The following is an 18,380-nucleotide window of genomic DNA, read 5'->3' as shown; positions in this document are numbered from 1 at the left end:
GGATGCTTGGCCGGCCTCCCAGCCCACGGCTGGAATGCAGGGAGGGCTGGCCTGCGTTCACAGTCTCCCGGGCTGGCCCAGAGACACAAGCCCCGGTAGTACCAGGCCCTGGCAGGGCAGGGCCCCTCTGTCTTCACAGGAACTCAGAGGGGAGCCGGGGGCGGGGTTGGCCCAGTAGAGGCCCAGCCATTATCCCTACATGCTGGCAGGACAGAAGCCCTCTCCCCTCTGGCCAGTTTAATAGATGGAGGGAGGGTCTCCAGAGGGCCCCCTTACCCAGCCCCCAATACAACTGCTGGCAACTGAGCTGCAGTCTAGACCGCTAGCCCCTTCAAATGAACCTTCTTCCTACTCGAGGGCTGCTTTATCCGGATGCTGATACTCACCCCTAAAGGAAGCAGGGGTGGGGAACCGCAGGAGGAGCCAGCAATCAATTTGGGGGCTGTGATTTCAGGATCCACTCGTGCTGAAGGGAAACCCCAGGGTCCAGGAAATTTCACCCCAGTTCTCCCGTGGTTATCTCAGGATTTGTATACTAATAGCTCCCCAAGCTGAGTGTCTCGGGCAAGTTACTCAGCCTCTCTGCGCCTTAGTTCCTGTATCTGTAAAAGGAGGATTGTAATCACACCTACCCTCCAAGGCTGAACTCGGGTGAAACGAGTCAGTTCCAGGCATATGTGCTAAGTCACTTCAGTTGTGTCCGACTCTGCGACCCTACCACCAGGCTCCTCAGTCCATGGGATTCGCCAGGCAAGAATACTGGAGTGGGTTGCCAGGCCCTCCTCCAGGGGATCTTCCTGACCCAGGGATCGAACCTGAGTTCCTTATGTCTCCTGCTTTGGCAGGCATGTTCTTTACCACTAGCGCCACCTGGGAATAACAGCCGCTGTAAACCATATGCTGCTGCGGCTAAGTCGCTTCAGTCGTGTCCGACTCTGTGTGACCCCAGAGACGGCAGCCCACCAGGCGCCCCCGTCTCTGGGATTCTCCAGGCAAGAACACTGGAGTGGGTTGCCATTTCCTTCTCCAATGCATGAACATGAAAAGTGAAAGTGAAGTCACTTAGTTGTGTCCAACTCTTAGCGACCCCATGGCCTGCAGCCCGCCAGGCTCCTCTGTCCATGGGATTTTCCAGGCAAGAGTACTGGAGTGGGGTGCCATCGCCTTCTCTGGTAAACCGTATGGGCTTCTATTATCTGGCCAGGATCATGACCTCATTCGCAGGTGGGAAGAGGGAGTGGTTGGCCTCCAGTGGACTCAGTCCATTCTTGGAGGCAGCACAGTCTCCCTCTTGTCTGACCCCAAATCTAGCACATCAGACCATATTCTTAATAACATCTTTTATTGATCTTGCAAGAGAAAAAAATAGAAATTTATTTTAGAGTTAATGCCTGTACAGCTTTTTTTTCCCTCCCCTCCTAACTTGCATGGTACATACAATTATTATAAATATCAACTGAGATCCTGGGAGCAAATGAGTGTGGTACTTGTGTGATCTCCCAAACATATCTGACCTGTTACAAATGCCTCAGGCGGGAATAGAAGGCTGGGCTCCCTTTAAAGCCAAGGTACTGGTTTTGGTTACTAAGAGTCGATCAACTCTCCCCTCTCTGCTGCACCACCCCCGATTCTCCTGGGAGTCTGGAGGCCCAGAGGTGGAGGTGCTTGCCACATCCGGGAGGGTGAGGTGAGCCTAGAAACGGGGCTTGGAAGCTACCAAAATTATGGATCTTCTCTGGGAGAAACAATTCCTTATCTTCACGTCTGGCCCCATGCTCCTAATGAAAAACGCATTTGCATAGCTGCTCGGCTGAAGCTGCAAAGCTCATAAAGTATTTGCTGGGGCTTTTGGTTGCATAGGAACCTTCTTGGAGTACAGTACGGCGGCAGTGGGGCCGGGCTGGGAGCCAGGAAAACAATGGATTAATATTTGGAACGAGAAATTACCCACCACTGGGAAACCAATGAGGTCCCTGATCTGAGCTTGTTACACAGATGAAAATAGATGTGATCTGGGCTTCACGTGGCTCATGGGGCAAGGCACATGTCCAACTTGCCCAGAAGCTGCTGGAAGAGGGCAAAGGTGTGGGGACCCCTGGGCAACAAGAACCTCACCGCCTGGGGCCCAGGACGCAGAGGGACAAGAACGGATGGAAAGGGAGAAAAGCCTGGATCAGACAGAGGGAGTCCGCCCCCCACCCCCAGGCTAGTTCAAGTGGCAGGGGGCGTGGCCTCTGGGGCTGAGGGTGCGGCTGTGGCACTGGTCTTCTGTCTCCCGGCCTGGCATCTAGAGGGCATCTGGATGGGCCCTCCTGGCCCCCTGGGGTAGGACGCTGCCTGCCTGTCCTGTCTGGGCCTGGCAGCACTGCAGGGAGGGCCTGCATGCCGGATGGGGGTACAGGGCTGACTCAGGGTGGCAGGTGGGTTCAGCTGCCTCAGTTCCACAGTTCCCGATCCCTTCTCGGGCTTAACCAGAGGACAGAGATACAGCATGACCAGGGACCCTCACGGGATCCCTCCTTCTCCACCAGGCCTGGGTGGGACCCCCTGGCCCTGGGATGAGTGAAGGGATGGTAGCAGTCCAGGAGGGGTCCAGGGGAGAACCCCACCCTCTCGGCCAGCTCTGCCAGCCCCCAGATGAGGCAGGGATGCAGTGGGGGTGGGGGCCTCGGAAGGCAGGGCCCCACGCCCGTTGGTGTTGGTATCTGAGGCCTGGTCTCCTCCACCCGGCTCAGCCATGCCCCAGGCCCTGGGGCGGCTGGCTGGGAGGCCTCACCAGGCCACGTCACTGTGTTACCTCGAGTCAGGCAGATCCCACGGATCCCATGATGGGCCTGCTTTGCGGGATCTCACCAGAAAGTCACGGAGCCAGGAGTCCCTGGGCTCCCTGTGCTGACCCCAGGACCGCAGGGGCCAGTGGAAGACCACACACCCCTTCTTCCCCCTGAACTCCTGTGTTTCCCAGGGCGGTTCACCCTTCGAGTTCCTTCTTCCCACTGGGCCCCTCTGTACTGCAGCTCCCTTCCGCCCTCTGGGGTCTGGGGTCTGGGAGGGCCCGAACGAATTCCTGAGGGCCGGGGACGCAGATGCTGCTTGGGGGCTGGTGATGGAGCCCCGTCCTGGCTGAGAGGACCAGCCCGCTCCTTCGCCGGTCAGCACCACCACGGTCTCGCTGTCTCCTTCTCGCTGATGCAGGTTTTGGGGCGTAAGGCTGTGGAGGGGGAGCACAAGAGGAAGCAGTGTTACCCAGCCTCCATCCCCAAGGGCTGCCCCCTGCCCTGGGGGTGAAACCCACACCGCCTGGGGTCTCAGCACTCAAGGCCCCTGGAGACCTGGCCTCCGCCCCCAGCAGCCTCCAGCTCAGAGCAGGCTCGCCCACACTGTTCCCTCTGCCTGCCCAGCCCTGTGTATCTTTTAGGATCAAGTTCAAGGATCCCCTCTCCGGGAAGCCCTCACCCTTCGCATCCTCTCTGGGTTTCCCATGGTCCAAGGCCACCCTCTCTATATAGCGCTTCTGCCCTCAATGGCCCTCTCCTCTCTGTACCTGCAAGACCTGGCTTCCGGGAAGCATACCATGTTACTCCCAGGGTTCTGACCCCATCACCCATTTCACAGCCCCCCAGGCAGGCTCCTAGGTGAAGAGGGGGCTGAGGGCTGGCAGGGATGACAGACAGTGTCTGATGCTGCCAGCTCCTTCTCTGTTCCAACCAGACCCTGGAAGCGGGGTGGGAGGGGTGCTCTGAGCAGAGAAGGAAACTGACCTGGGTCAACTGCATTCTGCTTCCTCTTCGAGTTGGTAATGATTTGGTTTTCATTCATCATCTGCACATCCTGGTCCTCTACCTGATTGCTGCGGAGAGGGAAAAACCAGAAGGTGCCTTCCGGCTCCAGACGGCAGGTCCCTGCCATCCTCCACCGTTAGGGCTGGCGGGGGGAGATCGGAGAGGAGGGGAGGTCATGGGGCCAGGTCGGTGTGGGAGGGGGCGCACCTGATGGCGGTGTGCTTCTCCTGGTGACAGATGTCCGCGTCCTCGGTGAAGAGGATGGTGTGGTAGGGCACCGTGGGCTCGCACGTGGGCAAGATGCCCCCAACCAGGTGGCCCACCATGGCCAGGATCCCGTTGTACACGAGCAAGTCATCCACCAGGAGCTGGACAGGCAGAAGAGGGGCTGCGGCCCAGCGCTGCCCTCCCCCTTCCCATGTGTGACCGCACGTGAAGGGCATCACTGCCCAGGGGCTCGGCTACTACGTACTCAGCCCGTGCTGTGATTTCAGATCTTCACGATGGCCAGGAAAGGCGCCTGGACCAGCCCCACGTTGCCGATGAGGATACTGAGGCTCCGAGGGCTCAAATCTTAAACCCACGTGGCAGAGCTCAGAGGCAAACTCGGGCCTCTGACCCCCAGGACCCCCCACTCTCCTGAGTTGCCCCCTGGCAGGAAGAACTCCCCACACCACTGTGATTCGAGGAGAAAAGATGAAAGAAAAGCAGCGTTCTGTTTTTTCGGGGTAATGACTCAAATCACTCAGAGAAAGCCTTTGAAATCATGGACGGATGGCATAGATCCCTGCCTCTGAGGACCCAGCATTTGTGTCTAAGGTTGCAGCCAACAGAAGTAAATCAAAGTGTGACAAATGATAATTGCCGGTGGCCTAATTACCAACGGGCATAATTATCTCCCAAAACCCAGCTAATAAGTACTTACGCCAAACTCCTTCACCCCTCGATGTGGTGTTTTTGCGTAATTCCACAGTTTGATCATTGACACCGTAGTGGGCAGGTCGAAAATCACATAAACCCGGTTCACCTGTCAGAGTGAAGAACTAATTCAAACAGGCGTGTTTGGGAACAGAGGCAAGGGGCTGGGCCGGGGGGTGCCAGGCGTGGGCCCGTGTCAGCCGGCTGGGCTTCTCTGGGGCTGCCGGGCGTGGGGTTCTCACTGCCTCTCATCTCCCCGAAGCCCATCTTGAGTCAGGTCACGTGTGGCTGCGTTTGCAACAAACCGCTGAGCTAGCTGTTGAAGGGCCTGTTTTCTGGGCCTGGCGTGGCTCTCATTTAAATGCCTGCGGAGAATCGGGGACACCCTTCCTTTTCCTCCAGGCCAGGCCCAGAAACACAGTCTGGGGCTCCCGGGGCCAAGGGCGATGGCCCCCGACTCCAGAGTCAAGAGGCACACCCCCCCCCCACCCTTGGGGAGCAATCAGCACAGCCGTGACCCCTGTTTGTCCTTTCCCCGAATCACAAATGAAAAGCATCGCTGACTGCCCAGGAAGGCGGTGCTGGTTAATTTCAGCAGAGATCTTTGAACCTCTGGTGTGGGGTAGTGGGGGCGGGGTGGGGGGGGGGTGTTCCAATCAGTGGCAAAAATCAGCTAGTAAAGTGGGACCCAAGAGACCCCCACCAGCTCCCCCCCGCCAACACAGACTCTCAAATATTAGTGCGGGAGCCCTTGCAAGATAGGATAAAGCAAACAGAATTCACTGTTGGCCACAGGCTGCAGGCTTAGCTTTGACCCAGGCCCAGGGTTTCAGCCCCAAGAGGACATAGGAGGGTACAGGAAAAGTCAGCCTTCTCTGCTTGTACCATGGAAACAATTTAGATGAGGGGCCTCCAAGTGAGTGCCCATGGGACTCAATGGATACAAATACTTGAGTCCAGCTGAGAGAGGACAAACGGGGAGATTGCCCCACACCCGAAAGTCTTCGTGTGAAAGAATGGCAAATGCCTGCTGGTCAAGGTCAAGATGGCCGAAGGCTAGACTGGCTAGGGGCCACCAGCTCTCAGCCCCAGGTGTGAAAGCTGACAGATCGATGCACTTCCCGTCTGCAGTGGTGGGGCTGGGGCCGGGGGGGGTCGGCCTCTGCTCAAGGGAATCTGATGGAACATCGCAGGGATGCTGCCCCTTCCTGGGAGGATTTTGAGAGGAGAATGTATCCCTTGTCTTCCCTCCGGGGTCACAGGGGTGGGCACCCTAGCCCCTGCTGCACATCTACCCAGGCATCTGGGCCCGTGGCTGAGAGGCTGGGGGGCTGTGATCCGCCCCATCCCATCCCAAGTGGCCCCTTGCCTCCCTTGCCACCACCATCGGCCAGGCCCAGATGAGCAAAGGCCCACCCCCAGGTTCGCCATCAGGCTTGCAGCAAAAAGACAGGTGCGACACTTGTAGAGTCTGTGATCTGGGAGACTGAGTCGGTGGGTTGGAAGAGCTTACCCGGCAGGTCTGAGGACAGAGAGAGGCAAGGTGGGGATCAAGTACCCGGTGACATAAAGAAGGAGCAGAAATCAGGAATGTGGAGAGGCTGGGGCTAGAGGGAAGAGGAGAGCGAAGCAGAAACAGGAAAGAGAACTGGAGAGGGAGGCTCACAGGGACCGAGGGCTGCCCACGCCCCCAGGCCTGCTGTGCTGGGATCCTGGCCTCAGAGGCCCACCTGATAATCAGCACCCCCAGAGCAAAGGGAAAGACCTCTGGCTGGGAAGATGTGTTAGCAAAGACCTGAGCCTTCCTGGCAGCCCCTGGGCATTCTGACTTGTTTCGAGGTTAACTTGGCCTGGAAGGAAGATGTGTCACTGAGACTGGGGACAGAAAGTGCCACACACACCCCCCGCCCCGCCAGCCCCCCATCCACCCCAGGGCTGGGAGCCTCCGGAACCCACCAGGCCGGGCAGGATGGGGGCCAGCCACATGTGTCTGCCATCGCTGGTGTTGTTCACTTGGTCGATGAGCTTGTCAGGGGTCCGGACGTCCCCGCACACACCCTCCAGGGAGTTGACGCTGTCAGGGAAGGCGGCGATATCTGAGGACATCTCTAAGCTGTCATAACCCAAAGCAGTGTGTTCGGCTCCAGGCACTGTGGGCCCCTCTTGCGGCCGCCAGCCCCCATCACGCTGATGGCGTGGCCTGGGGGGGATGCCGGGGTGGGCTGAGCCGCTGCCTGCTGCTCAGGGCTGCTGGAGGAGTGTCAGCCAAATTAGACATGTTCTGGGGGGAAAGGAAGGTGAGGAGGCTGAGGGGAGTGGGGGTAAGAGTGGAGGGGTGGCCGGTTTCAAGGAAAGGAGAAGGAAGTATGCAGAGAGCAGGCTGGAAAACATGGGTACGTGGAGCTGCTAGAGGCCCGAATAAAAGGGGTTGCTGGGCTTCCCTAGTGGCTCAGTTGGTAAAGAATCTGCCTGCAATGCAGGAGACCTGGGTTCAATCCCTAGGTCGGGAAGATCCCTCTGGAGAAAGGAGAGGCTACCCACTCCAATATTCATAGGCTTCCCTGGTGGCTCAGCTGGTCAAGAATCCGCCTATAAAGTGGGAGACCTGGGTTTGAACCCTGAGTTGGGAAGATCCCCTGGAAGAGAGCATGGCAACCCATTCCAGTATTCTTGCCTGGAGAAGTCCATGGACAGAGGAGCCAGGCAGGCTACAGCCCATAGGGTCACAAAGAGTCAGACACGACTGAAGTGATTGAGCAGCAGCCGTGGCATTTTTTTCCAGGTCTGGTTCCTCCAGGGACATTTCCCTCTACATTCAAGGATTCTGTTCCTTCCCCCGGGCCCTCCCGGGCTCCCTGCAGTCTGGCTGGAGCCCCGCTTCTGCCTAGAAAGGATACTGTTCTCTGAAAGAGGGATTTTTTCTCCCCTTTCGTCATACAGCTCCAGGCCGGTAAGACCGATGTAATAGGGGTCACCCCAGCTGGTCAGGAGCTGAAACTGGAAAATGACTGGAACATGTTATTAAGGAAAAAACAGGCTTAATTTTCTGGAGAACAGAGGGAAACAATTACAAAGATAACAGGGATATATATATGTGTGTGTGTGTGTATATATATATATGGGTTTAAAGAGATGAACGAGAGAAAAAAATGATTTTTTTCCCCTCCGAGACTGAAGTCAATCAAAATGTATGTGGCATGAAATTTTCTTTCATTTAAACAGCAATATGAATGTGTGTATGTGTGTTTGAAGAATTCAGAAGCTTTCTCCAGGCCCCGGGAGACAGGGCAACGGGCAGGGAGGGTGTCCTTCAGGGAGCTGGCAGGATGGAGAAGCATCTGTCACAAACTCAGTGTATAGGACTGAACAGTGACCTGACCTCAAAAAAAAAAAAAAAAACACCTCTTGCCTCAGTTTCCCTGATTGTAAAATGACAAGAACAGAGTACCTGTTCCCTCCTCCACCCATTTCAAGTGTGGAGGGCGTGAATGGCAAGGCAGGTTGTGGGAGTGTCACAGCTCTGGGGGGATGGGCTGTGCCAGGGTGACCCCCTCCTGTTGCTGACTGCATCCCAGGTGCCAGCCCTTCCGCAGCCCTGTCCTCCACTGGCTCCCAGCATCCCCAGGAGCAGGCGGGCCAAGGAGCCTGCGAAGTGGGAGGGTGATCCCGAGGGGGTTAAGTCAGAGGTGGTCCTCGGGGGAGAACAGGCAAGAGAGTGCCAGGCTGTCTGTGCTCATTAGACCTGACTCTGCCTCTTCCCAGCTGTGTGAGCCGGCAAATTACTTAACCATCCTGGGCCTCAGTGTTCTCTGCTGTGAAATGGGCATGCTAGCAGTGCCCGCCTCACAGGGCTAACCAGAGGGTTCACACAGGCGACCCACTGCCGACAGTGCCAGGCAGCAGGAGGGTCCAGCACGTCTGAGCTACGACTCCTTCCCTTTTCACCTCCTCCCTGTCTGGTTCCAAGGAGAGCCCCCAGCCCCATCCCCAGGTGGGTTCCCACTTCTCCAGCCCCTCCCAGCGACAGTCCTTGGCGCTGCCTTCTGAACCTCAGTCCAGCAGGGGGGTGGGGTCTAGAACTTGTGTTGCCCACCCCAGTCCCAGAAGCACCATCTCCGTGAGGACCTGGGAGCCCGCCCAACCTCTCCGCAGTTGCCCTGCATGGGCTCCGCTGCCTCGGCTGCGGCCTGGCTGAGACCCAGTGCCACAGTGAACACCCAGATCCCGCCCCAGGGCCAGCAAGGAGCTACAAGGGCCTGGCCCTCTCCCTGGGTTCTGGGTGTGGCCCTGAAGGCCTTCGCTGTGCAACGTGTGGGTGGCAGGAGGAGGAGTCCCCGGATGACTCAGCAGTAAAGAATCCTCCTGCCGTGCGGGCAACTCGGGAGACTTGGGTTCGATCCCTGAGTGGGGAAGATGCCCTGGAGGAAGAAATGGCAACCCACTCCAGCATTCTTGCCTGGGAAATCCCATGGACAGAGGAGCCTGGTGGGCTGCAGGCCACGGGGTCTTAAGAGAGTCAGACACGACTGAGTGACTAAACACCAACAGGAGGAGGATACAGCCGCAGGGCATCGGGGGCGCCTCGTAGTCCATGCTCGCCCGCTCCAGGCGCTTCGTGTCCAGCCTGCAAACACAGAAGCAGAGGATTGTAGTGGCCCGAGTCGCTGGTCAGTTATTCCCGCTGGAAGGCGGTGGGGGAGGGACAGACAAGCTTCTGCTCACACGGAGTTCCCATCCACCGGGAGAGGCTCGTCGCCTCGGGTTTGACTCATAATCCTCACAACAACCCTGGGAGCTGAGTTCTCCCACGTCCCTGGAGCACAAGGAAGTGAAGTCACTTGCTCAAGGTCACACAGCTGGGAGGTGGCAGAAGTGGGATGTGACCTGAGGTCATCTGGTTTCAGGGTCCACACTCTGAACCATCCCATTCGACCTCAGTCCCTTCATGAACAAGGTTAAGTCCACTCAATGCTAAGAGCTGAGACCCATGATGGACCCACGGATTGTGGTGCTGGGAGCGGGCAGGTTACTACCCCAGGCGGTGGTCAGGGACGTGATGTCTGAGCTAAGGAGAAAGCAGCCATGGGAAGAGTCAGAGCTGAGCCTTCCAAGACGAACAGCACCCAGAGCAAAGGCTGGTGGGAAGGAGCTGGGCAGTTGGTGTTTGCTCCAAAATGCAGCCAGTCGGGGGTGTGGGCTGGGATAGGAGACAGGCAGGGAGAAGAGGCTGGGAGGTGGGGAGAGCCCTGCAGGCTTTGGCTTCGTGGATCCTGAGCAAGTGGTTTCACTAGCCTGGGCCTCAGTTCCCACATCTGTGAAATGGGCATAACAACCCCTGCTTCAAAGATGGTTGAAAGGATTATCTGAAGGATGAATACAAAGCATCTGGCTCAGAGCAGGCACCCAGGAGGGAGCCTCTCTCCTCCCCCAGATTCCTCCCTGCAGGGCTTCTCTCCCTGGCCTACCGCCAGTGACTTCTGGCTCTGGCCTGCTTTCTTCAATTTCAAGGGCAATGTTGTAATTAAGTGACTATTTCCAGTATCTGGCCCCAGGAGTGATGCCAGCTACAGTAGAGGGAAACTCATTTTGTTTCGAGAGCTTGGCCTCTGGTATTTGGACATCAGGGGGTTTAAATGAATAAACTTAACGTGGCATTTACAAATTGTTAGCAACTTAAAGCAGCTGAGACTGGGGCCAAGCAATCCCAGCGAATCCATGAAATGTTAGGCTCCGTTTTCCTCTCTGACTCTTTCTAAATCAGGAACACAGAAACGAGACGGAGGAGGCCCCTCGACGAATGGGCCAGCGGGCGTTTCTGGAATCTAGGCAGCCTGGAGCCTCTTTCCCCAGCAGGAAGCCCAATGAAGCATTTAAAATCTCAAACACCCAAGACTGTGAGAAACCCAAACATCCCCAGACAAGGTGGGTACATCCCCAGGCTTCCGGAGAGGCTTGGCTAAGCTTTAGAAAACTGGCCAAGTTGAAAAGCAATGTGTTTGATCATCACTTCAAAGCGCTTTAGGTACAGGCTTCAGAGCCTGATGCAAAGCCAGGGCCCGTAGGCTGGGAAGGACCGTCTGGGGAGCCGCTCCACTCACCTCTGGGCTGGCGGGGGCAACGGTCGGGCCTGCAGGTAGTCCACAAAGAGGATTTCTTGAGCAAAGTCAAAGTGGCAGTTGCCCGGTCCCTTCCGGATGAGGAAGCCCTTGGGAGGGGAGACGCACAGGCCATCCAGGGAGACGTGGACGATCTTGGCCTAGCAAACGAAAAAAAAAACAACAAGGCTGAAGAGAAGGAGCCGGTGTGAGGAGGGTGGTGAGCGCTGATGTGGCTGGAGGTCCTGGTGGCTGCCATTTACGACCGAGGGCCTTCACAGAACCCCCCAGGCCTTCCTCCCAGACCAGACCCCACCTGGTCAGGGGGCTCCTTTCCGATTGCCATCCCTACTCTGTGCCAGGCGCCTGGGCAGACAGCAGAGGAGCAGGTGGGTGAGGCCCCTGCCACGGAGGACACATATGGGCCTTCTCTGGTCTACTCAGCTGCAGAGGGCTGGGGTCGTCAAGGGCATGGACTCAGCTGCTCTGGGATCCACCGTGAGTAGCTGTGCAAGTTATTTGACCCCTCTGCCTCAATTTTCCTCATCTGTTAAATGGGCTCAGTGAGGAGCTAACTTACATAAAGTCTCCAGAACAGAACAGTGCCTGGCACACAGTGGGCCAGTATTTACCTAGATCATCCTTCTCCACCCCCGATTCACACCTCCTCTCCTCTCCTAGCCCTTTCCCTCGGAACAGAAGTGGACTCCTTCCTGATTTTCCTTCTTGAGCCCTTGGCCCATCCTGTTGAGGGCATGTACCCCATAGCTATGTCCTGGGTGGTTTCTGGGCTCCCTGATGGCAGACCCTGGCTGGATTATCTCTACATCCACCTTAGGGCCCGGCACACAGTAGGTGTTTACTGAGACCTGGCTGAATTGATTGGATGTGGGCTAACACGTCCCCCTGTTCTAGGCCAGATCTTGCCAGCCGGATGGCTGCAACCAGCCATTCAATGTCAGAGCCTAACAGCCAGGTCTGAGGTGGCTCAGCTCTGGTCCCCTGGGCAGCAGTAATAATACGTGAGCAGAGAAGGGGAGTCAGGGCTCCTTCATGGTTAGCAGAACGGACCACTGCCGACCAAACTGACAGCGTTTCACCCCTGGGAGACACAGAGAGGCTTCTCTGTGCAGAAAGAAAGGGGCCCTGACTTGGGTCTCATGATTACAATGTACCTGGGGGCCCTTCATTCCTTCAGCAGTTAGGGGGTCTCCATAGTCAGTCAGGGCTTCCCTGGTAGCTCAGCTTGTAAAGAATCTGCCTACAATGCAGGAGACTCTGTTTGACTGCTGGATTGGGAAGATCCCCTGGAGAAGGGAAAGGCTACCCACTCCAGTATTCTGGCCTCGAGAATTCCATGCTGTATAGTCCATGGGGTCGCAAAGAGTCGGACACAACTAAGTGACTTTCACTTTCCCTTCCTAGTCAGTCACAGGGTGCATACACCTAGAAGGTGTTAGAGGGGCTCTAGTTCCAGGCACGGCTGGATGTGGCAACCCCAAAGCTGTCGCTCTACCTCCACTCTGCTTTCCTCAAGGTTCCTGCCCAGGCCCCAGGCCTGGCCGGATGGAGAATTGTCACCCCCTAGCCATGTGATTGGCTCAGAGAGATGGAACTCGACTAGAACAATCGGCATGGCTCCTGGGGTTTTGCTGGCTTGCTTGCAAAGAGGAGTTCTCTCTTCTGCTGGACTTGGAGCAGGCAGGATGCAGTCTAGCACTGCCAGGGTTTGCCTGGTGGAGAAAGCCACCTGAAGTGAAGCTGAGGCCCAGGAAGCCCTTGTCCTTCTTCTAGAACCACCACCTCCTCCAGGAAGCATCCCTGACTTCTCCAGCCCCCCATTCGTTCCCTCAGAGGGAGCTTTAATTATCATCTCCATCTTACAGTGAAGGAAACTAGAGTTCAGAGAGGTCAACGATTTGCCCAAGGACACACTGGAGGGGTGTGGAGCCCACCTCCCGGAGTGCCAGGCTTGGCTCTAACCTCATGCCAGGGGCCCGGAGCCAGGGTGCCCAGGAGTGCCTTGTGGGGTAGGCATCTGAGGCACCCTTTCCTAGGGAGGGAGGGAGGGGGCCAGAGTTTCCATCCCACCGCGGCCAGGTTGCACCCTCTCAGATGGTGCCCACCCCCCAACAGTGGCCACTCGTCACTGGTACTGCAGCTGGTGGGGGCCACACCTGGGAAGAGGGGCCCCAGGCCCAGCATTTCCAGGCAGTAAATCTAGCATCGTGGAAGCTCAACTGGACCGATGGATTCACTCAAGGGAAGAGCAAGGCCCAGAGGCACAAGTTGAGGCAGAAGAATGTTTTTTAATGCCAATATAGCTGACATTTTATACGCGCTTGACCCGAGAGCATGCTTACAAAGACACCAGGGCAGCCTCAGGCGGGGGGTTTATAAATTGCATGCTCAGGGGAGCCAAGGCTCCTGAAGGAGGTTAGGGGCGGGGTGGGCATGGTGGAAGGGGGACTGATCATTCTGCTGTGATAAATGACCAGCATCTTGAGGACCTGGAAGTGGTGAGGAGCCCAGACCTGGGCTCAGGGCAGCCTCACAGGCCAGGTCCTGGCCTTGTCAACCTCTGTGGGGTAGAGGCAGGTGTCCTTCTCCTCTTCCTTTCACAGACAAGGAAACTGAGGTCCAGAGAAGGCAGGCCACGTGCCAATGGTCACACAGACTCAGACGCAGCGCCTGGTGACTTTAGGGTCTTAACTGCATTGCCGACCTTTAGGTGACCTGGTCATCATCACGTCTATGTAGTGGGAGGGGACAACTGTCTCACGGTTCATGGGCACACCGGGTAGAAAAGCCCATGAAAGGGGGCACCTCCTGATAACTCTTTTCCACAAGCCAACAGAGGCCTCTGCTTTTCCACCCCGTGGAAATCAGAGTGTGGGCAACCAAACCGGGCACACGGGGACGGGGCCTCTAGCTGTGTGACCTTGGGTGAGTGCCTGGGCCTTTCTGAACCTCAGTTTTCAATATCCTGAAAGACGGGGGTAATAACACCTGCCTCCCAGAGGCTGGGATGCGGGTCCAGTGAAATGACAAAGGTGTGAGAAGCCCTCAGCCCGGACGTGGTTCCCAAAGCTCTCAGGGAACCAGGGCTCTGCAACTAGGCACTGTGGACAGGGGGGCCGCTGAGGACCCCTGAGTCCCCAGAGGCCACGAGGCGCTGCAGTTCCCCGAGTCTGCCCTGGGCTCTTTCGCCTGCATTTGCTATTTGCATAAGAAGGAAACGGCAGCAGCTCTCTCGCTCCCCGGAGGTAACCTCCCCCAGCTCCATTTGGAAAGTTCTGGAGGATTTACGCTCCTCTCCGGCAGCCACACCAGCCATTCATCAAGGCGCTGTTTCCCTGACAGGGGACCGAGCGCGGCCGCTGTTCCCCGGCTTACCCCTCGATAGGTGTCCTCGGGAGATTTATTGTAGTTCCAGAAGTGAAGGCCTGCGATGCTTTCGGCTCTGTCGAAGCGGATCGTGACCACGTGGTCCAGCCCCGGCGAGAAGGGGATCAGCCACATATGCTCATCCTCCATCGTGATGTTGGCTCCATCAATTAACCTGCGCTCAGTGGGGAGGGCAGGGAGAGCTGAGGGCAGTCCGGTCAGCTGGGAGAACTCACAGCGTGGGGTCGGCACCCACTCCTCTCCCCACCACGACGGCCGCCCCTACCTGGCATGAGCCTGGCTGGATCAGGCTCATGAAGGGGAGGTGAGACTAATCAAAGCAACAGTGAGGAGTCATCACTTATCTGTGAAGTTAGACAAAACAAGAAACTGGGGGAGACAACAGCCTGTGCTATTAAAGGGATTCTCTGGTGGCTCAGATGGTAAAGAATCTGCCTGCAATGTGGGAGACCGGGTTGGATCCCTGGATCGGGAAGATCCCCTGGAGAAGGAAATGGCAACCCACTCCAGTATTCTTGCCTGGGAAATCCCATGGACCAAGGATCCTGGTGGGCTACAGGCCACCGGGTCGCAAAGAGTTGGAAACAACCGAGCGACTAACACTTAGATGCTGTTAAAGGTACAGTGAAGCGATCATCAAGGTTTTAAAAAAGGATGGGGGTGGGGCATGTATTATTTTTCAGGACTCTTTAACCCAGTGGTCCCACTTCTAGAATTTTTCCTCCTAAGAAAAGTTTATTCAGCATGTCAGAAAGCCATCTGTACCTAGATATTACTTACATTAGCAACAAACAAACCAACCCTGAAAGATCTCAAAAGAGGGAAACGTTCAGTACATCAAACAGTAGTGAAGATGATCATCACGAGGATGATGGGAAAAGGATAAAGCGAAAGGGCAGGCTGTGGGATGGCAGGAGCACTGGCTTTAATGTTGTAAAATGAGGCCAAGGACCAAGAGAGATGACCAAAAATGAAAAATATGTTTCTGTCAGAGGGGATGGGAAGTGACAATTCCTATTTCCCCAGCTTTCTGTAAAATACTGTATTGACTCTATGGTACATTTGGAAAGAACTCTATTCCTTCTTCCTTGTGCTGGAGGAGAAAGATACTAAAGCACCAGGGAGAACTTGGGAGCTCCCGCCGTGGGACAAGTACGAGAAGGGGCAGGTGCCTCTGGAGGGAGGTGGTCTGGCCTGTGGTCACTCAGCCTGGGTGGCCCAGGGCAGCCTGCCCACCACTGGGCGGGAGTCCTCAGCACCCTCACGTTCTTCTTTTAAAAATTAATTTTCTTTTCGGCTGTGCTGAGTCTCCGTTGCTATGCGGGCTTTTCTCTAGTTGCGGAGAGCGGGGGCTACTCTCCAGTTGCAGCGGGCGGGATTCTCACTGTGGCGCCTTCTCTTGTTGCAGAGCACAGGCTCGAAGAGGTGCAGGCTTCAGTAATTGTGGCTTGTGGGCTTGCTAGTTGCAGCTCCCGGGCTCCAGAGCACAGGCTTAGTAGCCGTGGCACACCGACTTAGCTCCTCCTTGGTATGTGGGATCTTCCCGGACCAGGGATCTAACCTGTGTCCCCTGCATTGGCAGGTGGGTTCTCTACCACTGAGCCACTGGGGAAGCCCCATTATGTTCTAAGAGAGCTCGACAGCTGGCCCATACTGCACTTCCACCCAGGCCAGTTTCTGGTTCTCCTGCCTCATCCTTCCGATTCTGTCCAGCACACCTCAGCCCTGACCCCAGCCCTGGTCTCTCTTCCACTGAGAGGCCTGGCCCTGGAGATAGGAACCCACCTCTCAGCCTCTTGGGTGGCCCCCATCCCCGCGCTGTCCCATTTTCCAGGTGACTTTGAAGCTTTGAGGCCCCTGGTAGGGCCTCAGGCTGCTGCCATGTTTCCTAGATCTAATTTATTATTATTAATTGTTTTAAGTTTTTATTGAATTTGTTACACTATTGCCTGTTTTACATTTTGGTTTTTTAGTTGAGAGGCATGTGGGCTCTTAGATCCCCAACCAGGGATCGAACTCATACCTCCTAGACTGGAAGGTGAAGTCTTAACCACTGGACTGCCACGTAAGTCCCTCCTAGATTTTAAGATAAACTTTGCTTTTCCTTTTAACATTTTAAAGTTTTGGACTTGGAATAAATCTTACAAGCAAAGTGTTCATCCAAGAAGGTAATGTTTCTTTTTTTTCCTCTAAAAGGTTGTTATTAAATTGATGGATGGTATGTCTTACAACTGCTGGCATCTTAGAACTGAGAAAATTCAGCAGTTTAACCCTGGGGTGTTTGTGGAATTAAGCTGGCTGAGGTCTACCACTAGAGAACCTTCTGTTTCCTTCCAAAAGCAATTACCTCCCTGTCCTAGAAATGGGGCCACTTCCAAAGAACTACTGCCCAGTTCTGAGTGTGGAGAGACCTGCTGAAGTGCTTAGAGCTGACAGTGAAGGGAATTCCCTAACGGACACTCTCAAGAATATAGAAATGGTACTTCCTAGCTCTGTCCACAAAAAAGCCTAGAAACAAGGACTGACCCAGTAACAATGAGCATCCCTAGTGGCTACACTATGGTCTCTAAATACCATTTCCCACTAGAAGGAACCTGGGCTTCTAGGAGAAATGGCTGATCCCATACCGGGGATAATACATGTACAAGAGGAATCTGGGATTTCTTGTCTTATCAGAAAGGAAGGCAGCTATGAGAGACTGTTTTACAGAAGGATTCTGGAGCCCCCAGTGTCCAAAGAGGGATCAATTTGAGCATCCATAGGATAAAAACTGCAGTAGATTGAAACCCTTCAGACACAGGAGATTTAAATCCATGAGTTTATGGTAGTCAAAAGCAAACAAATGTTTTAAAGGATTCTAGAGAAACAATTTTGCTCTTTTGAAAACTGAAGAAATAAAGGGAAAGAATCAAGCATCAAACTGTCTTTCCTGTTTGAACTGTACCTCAAAGTAACCAAGTAACTGAGGCAAATTTTCCCTTTACTGACAAAAACTAACAAAAAGAATGATAGGATCAGTCTATCACCGTGCCACAACCCCTAAAAGAGCAGTAGATCTAACCTCCAAATGTTGGCTAACAGCATCACGAAAAGCCTGACAACCAGATGTCCCACGAGTCCGAAGGAAATGTGCACTAACATACATGACCTGATAGCTACGTCTTCCCTAATGGCCAAATCTCAATATGATCTAGTGAACAGTTTACAAGAAATACAGGAGCTTGAGGAACAAGTTAAACAATACTACAGTGATGTAGTAAAATCTGGATTTTACCAATGCAGTAATCTGGATTTTAAATCCAGTAATATTTTAAATATTAATTAATCCAGTAATATTTTATAATTAGTATAATGTTAGTATAATAGAATAGTATAGTAATATATTATATATAATAAATGCATATAATTATTATAATAATATATATAACTAATATATAATATGGAAAAGGCAATGGCACCCCACTCCAGTGCTATTGCCTGGACAATCCCATGGACAGAGGAACCTGGTGGGCTGCAGTCCATGGGGTCACTGGGAGTCGGACAGCAACTTCCCTTTCCCTTTTCACTTTCATGCATTGGAGAAGGAAATGGCAACCCACTCCAGTGTTCTCGCCTGGAGAATCCCAGGGATGGGGGAGCCTGGTGGGCTGCCGTCTATGGAGTCGCACAGAGTCGGACACGACTGAAGCGACTTAGCAGCATATATACTATATATGATATATTATGTTATATTATATATCTATTATATTATATTTATATATATATTAATTATATATAATAATTAATTATATATATAATATATAACATAATACCATACTATAGTATTATAGTATATTATATAATATATTAATATAATTATTATATATGATACAATAATATTTTATATATTAATATAATTATTATACATATTAATATATTATATAATATATAATTAATATAATATATTATATATTGTATTATGCATATTATACTATAATATGGTATAATATAGTATAATATTAATCCAGTAATATTTAAATACTGGATTTTAAATCCAGTAATATTTAAATTTTAAAATCCAGTAATCTGGATTTTACTGATCTAGTAAAATCCAGACTCAACAGAGCAAAAACCCTGGTTTCTTCTACAGATCATTTATAAGCAAAAAGTGAAAAAAGATGGAAGGGAACCCAGAGAT

The 18,380-nt window shown here is 53.9% G+C and overlaps 1 protein-coding gene across 3 annotated transcripts in view; it reads right to left on the bottom strand.

The window, feature by feature from the left end:
- Positions 1-1,325: 1,325 nt before the first annotated feature.
- Positions 1,326-18,380, bottom strand: part of KATNIP (katanin interacting protein) — a 230,706-nt gene continuing 213,651 nt past the window's right edge. For all 3 annotated transcript variants that reach the window (XM_061401491.1, XM_061401490.1, XM_061401489.1), the window contains 9 exons: positions 14,192-14,357; positions 10,799-10,956; positions 9,260-9,324; positions 7,598-7,708; positions 6,657-6,796; positions 4,708-4,809; positions 3,990-4,150; positions 3,762-3,850; positions 1,326-3,211 (listed from right to left, as the gene is read on the bottom strand). In XM_061401491.1, coding sequence (XP_061257475.1) covers positions 3,153-3,211; positions 3,762-3,850; positions 3,990-4,150; positions 4,708-4,809; positions 6,657-6,796; positions 7,598-7,708; positions 9,260-9,324; positions 10,799-10,956; positions 14,192-14,357 — 1,051 coding nt within the window. In that variant the 3' untranslated portion in view covers positions 1,326-3,152. The remainder of the gene's footprint in view (positions 3,212-3,761; positions 3,851-3,989; positions 4,151-4,707; positions 4,810-6,656; positions 6,797-7,597; positions 7,709-9,259; positions 9,325-10,798; positions 10,957-14,191; positions 14,358-18,380) is intronic.

Source organism: Bos javanicus, chromosome 25 (genome assembly GCF_032452875.1).
Source record: "Bos javanicus breed banteng chromosome 25, ARS-OSU_banteng_1.0, whole genome shotgun sequence".
Taxonomy (NCBI): Eukaryota; Metazoa; Chordata; class Mammalia; order Artiodactyla; family Bovidae; genus Bos; species Bos javanicus.
The sequence above is the reverse complement of the archived record's forward strand: the minus strand, read 5'-3'. Positions and strand labels throughout refer to the sequence as shown.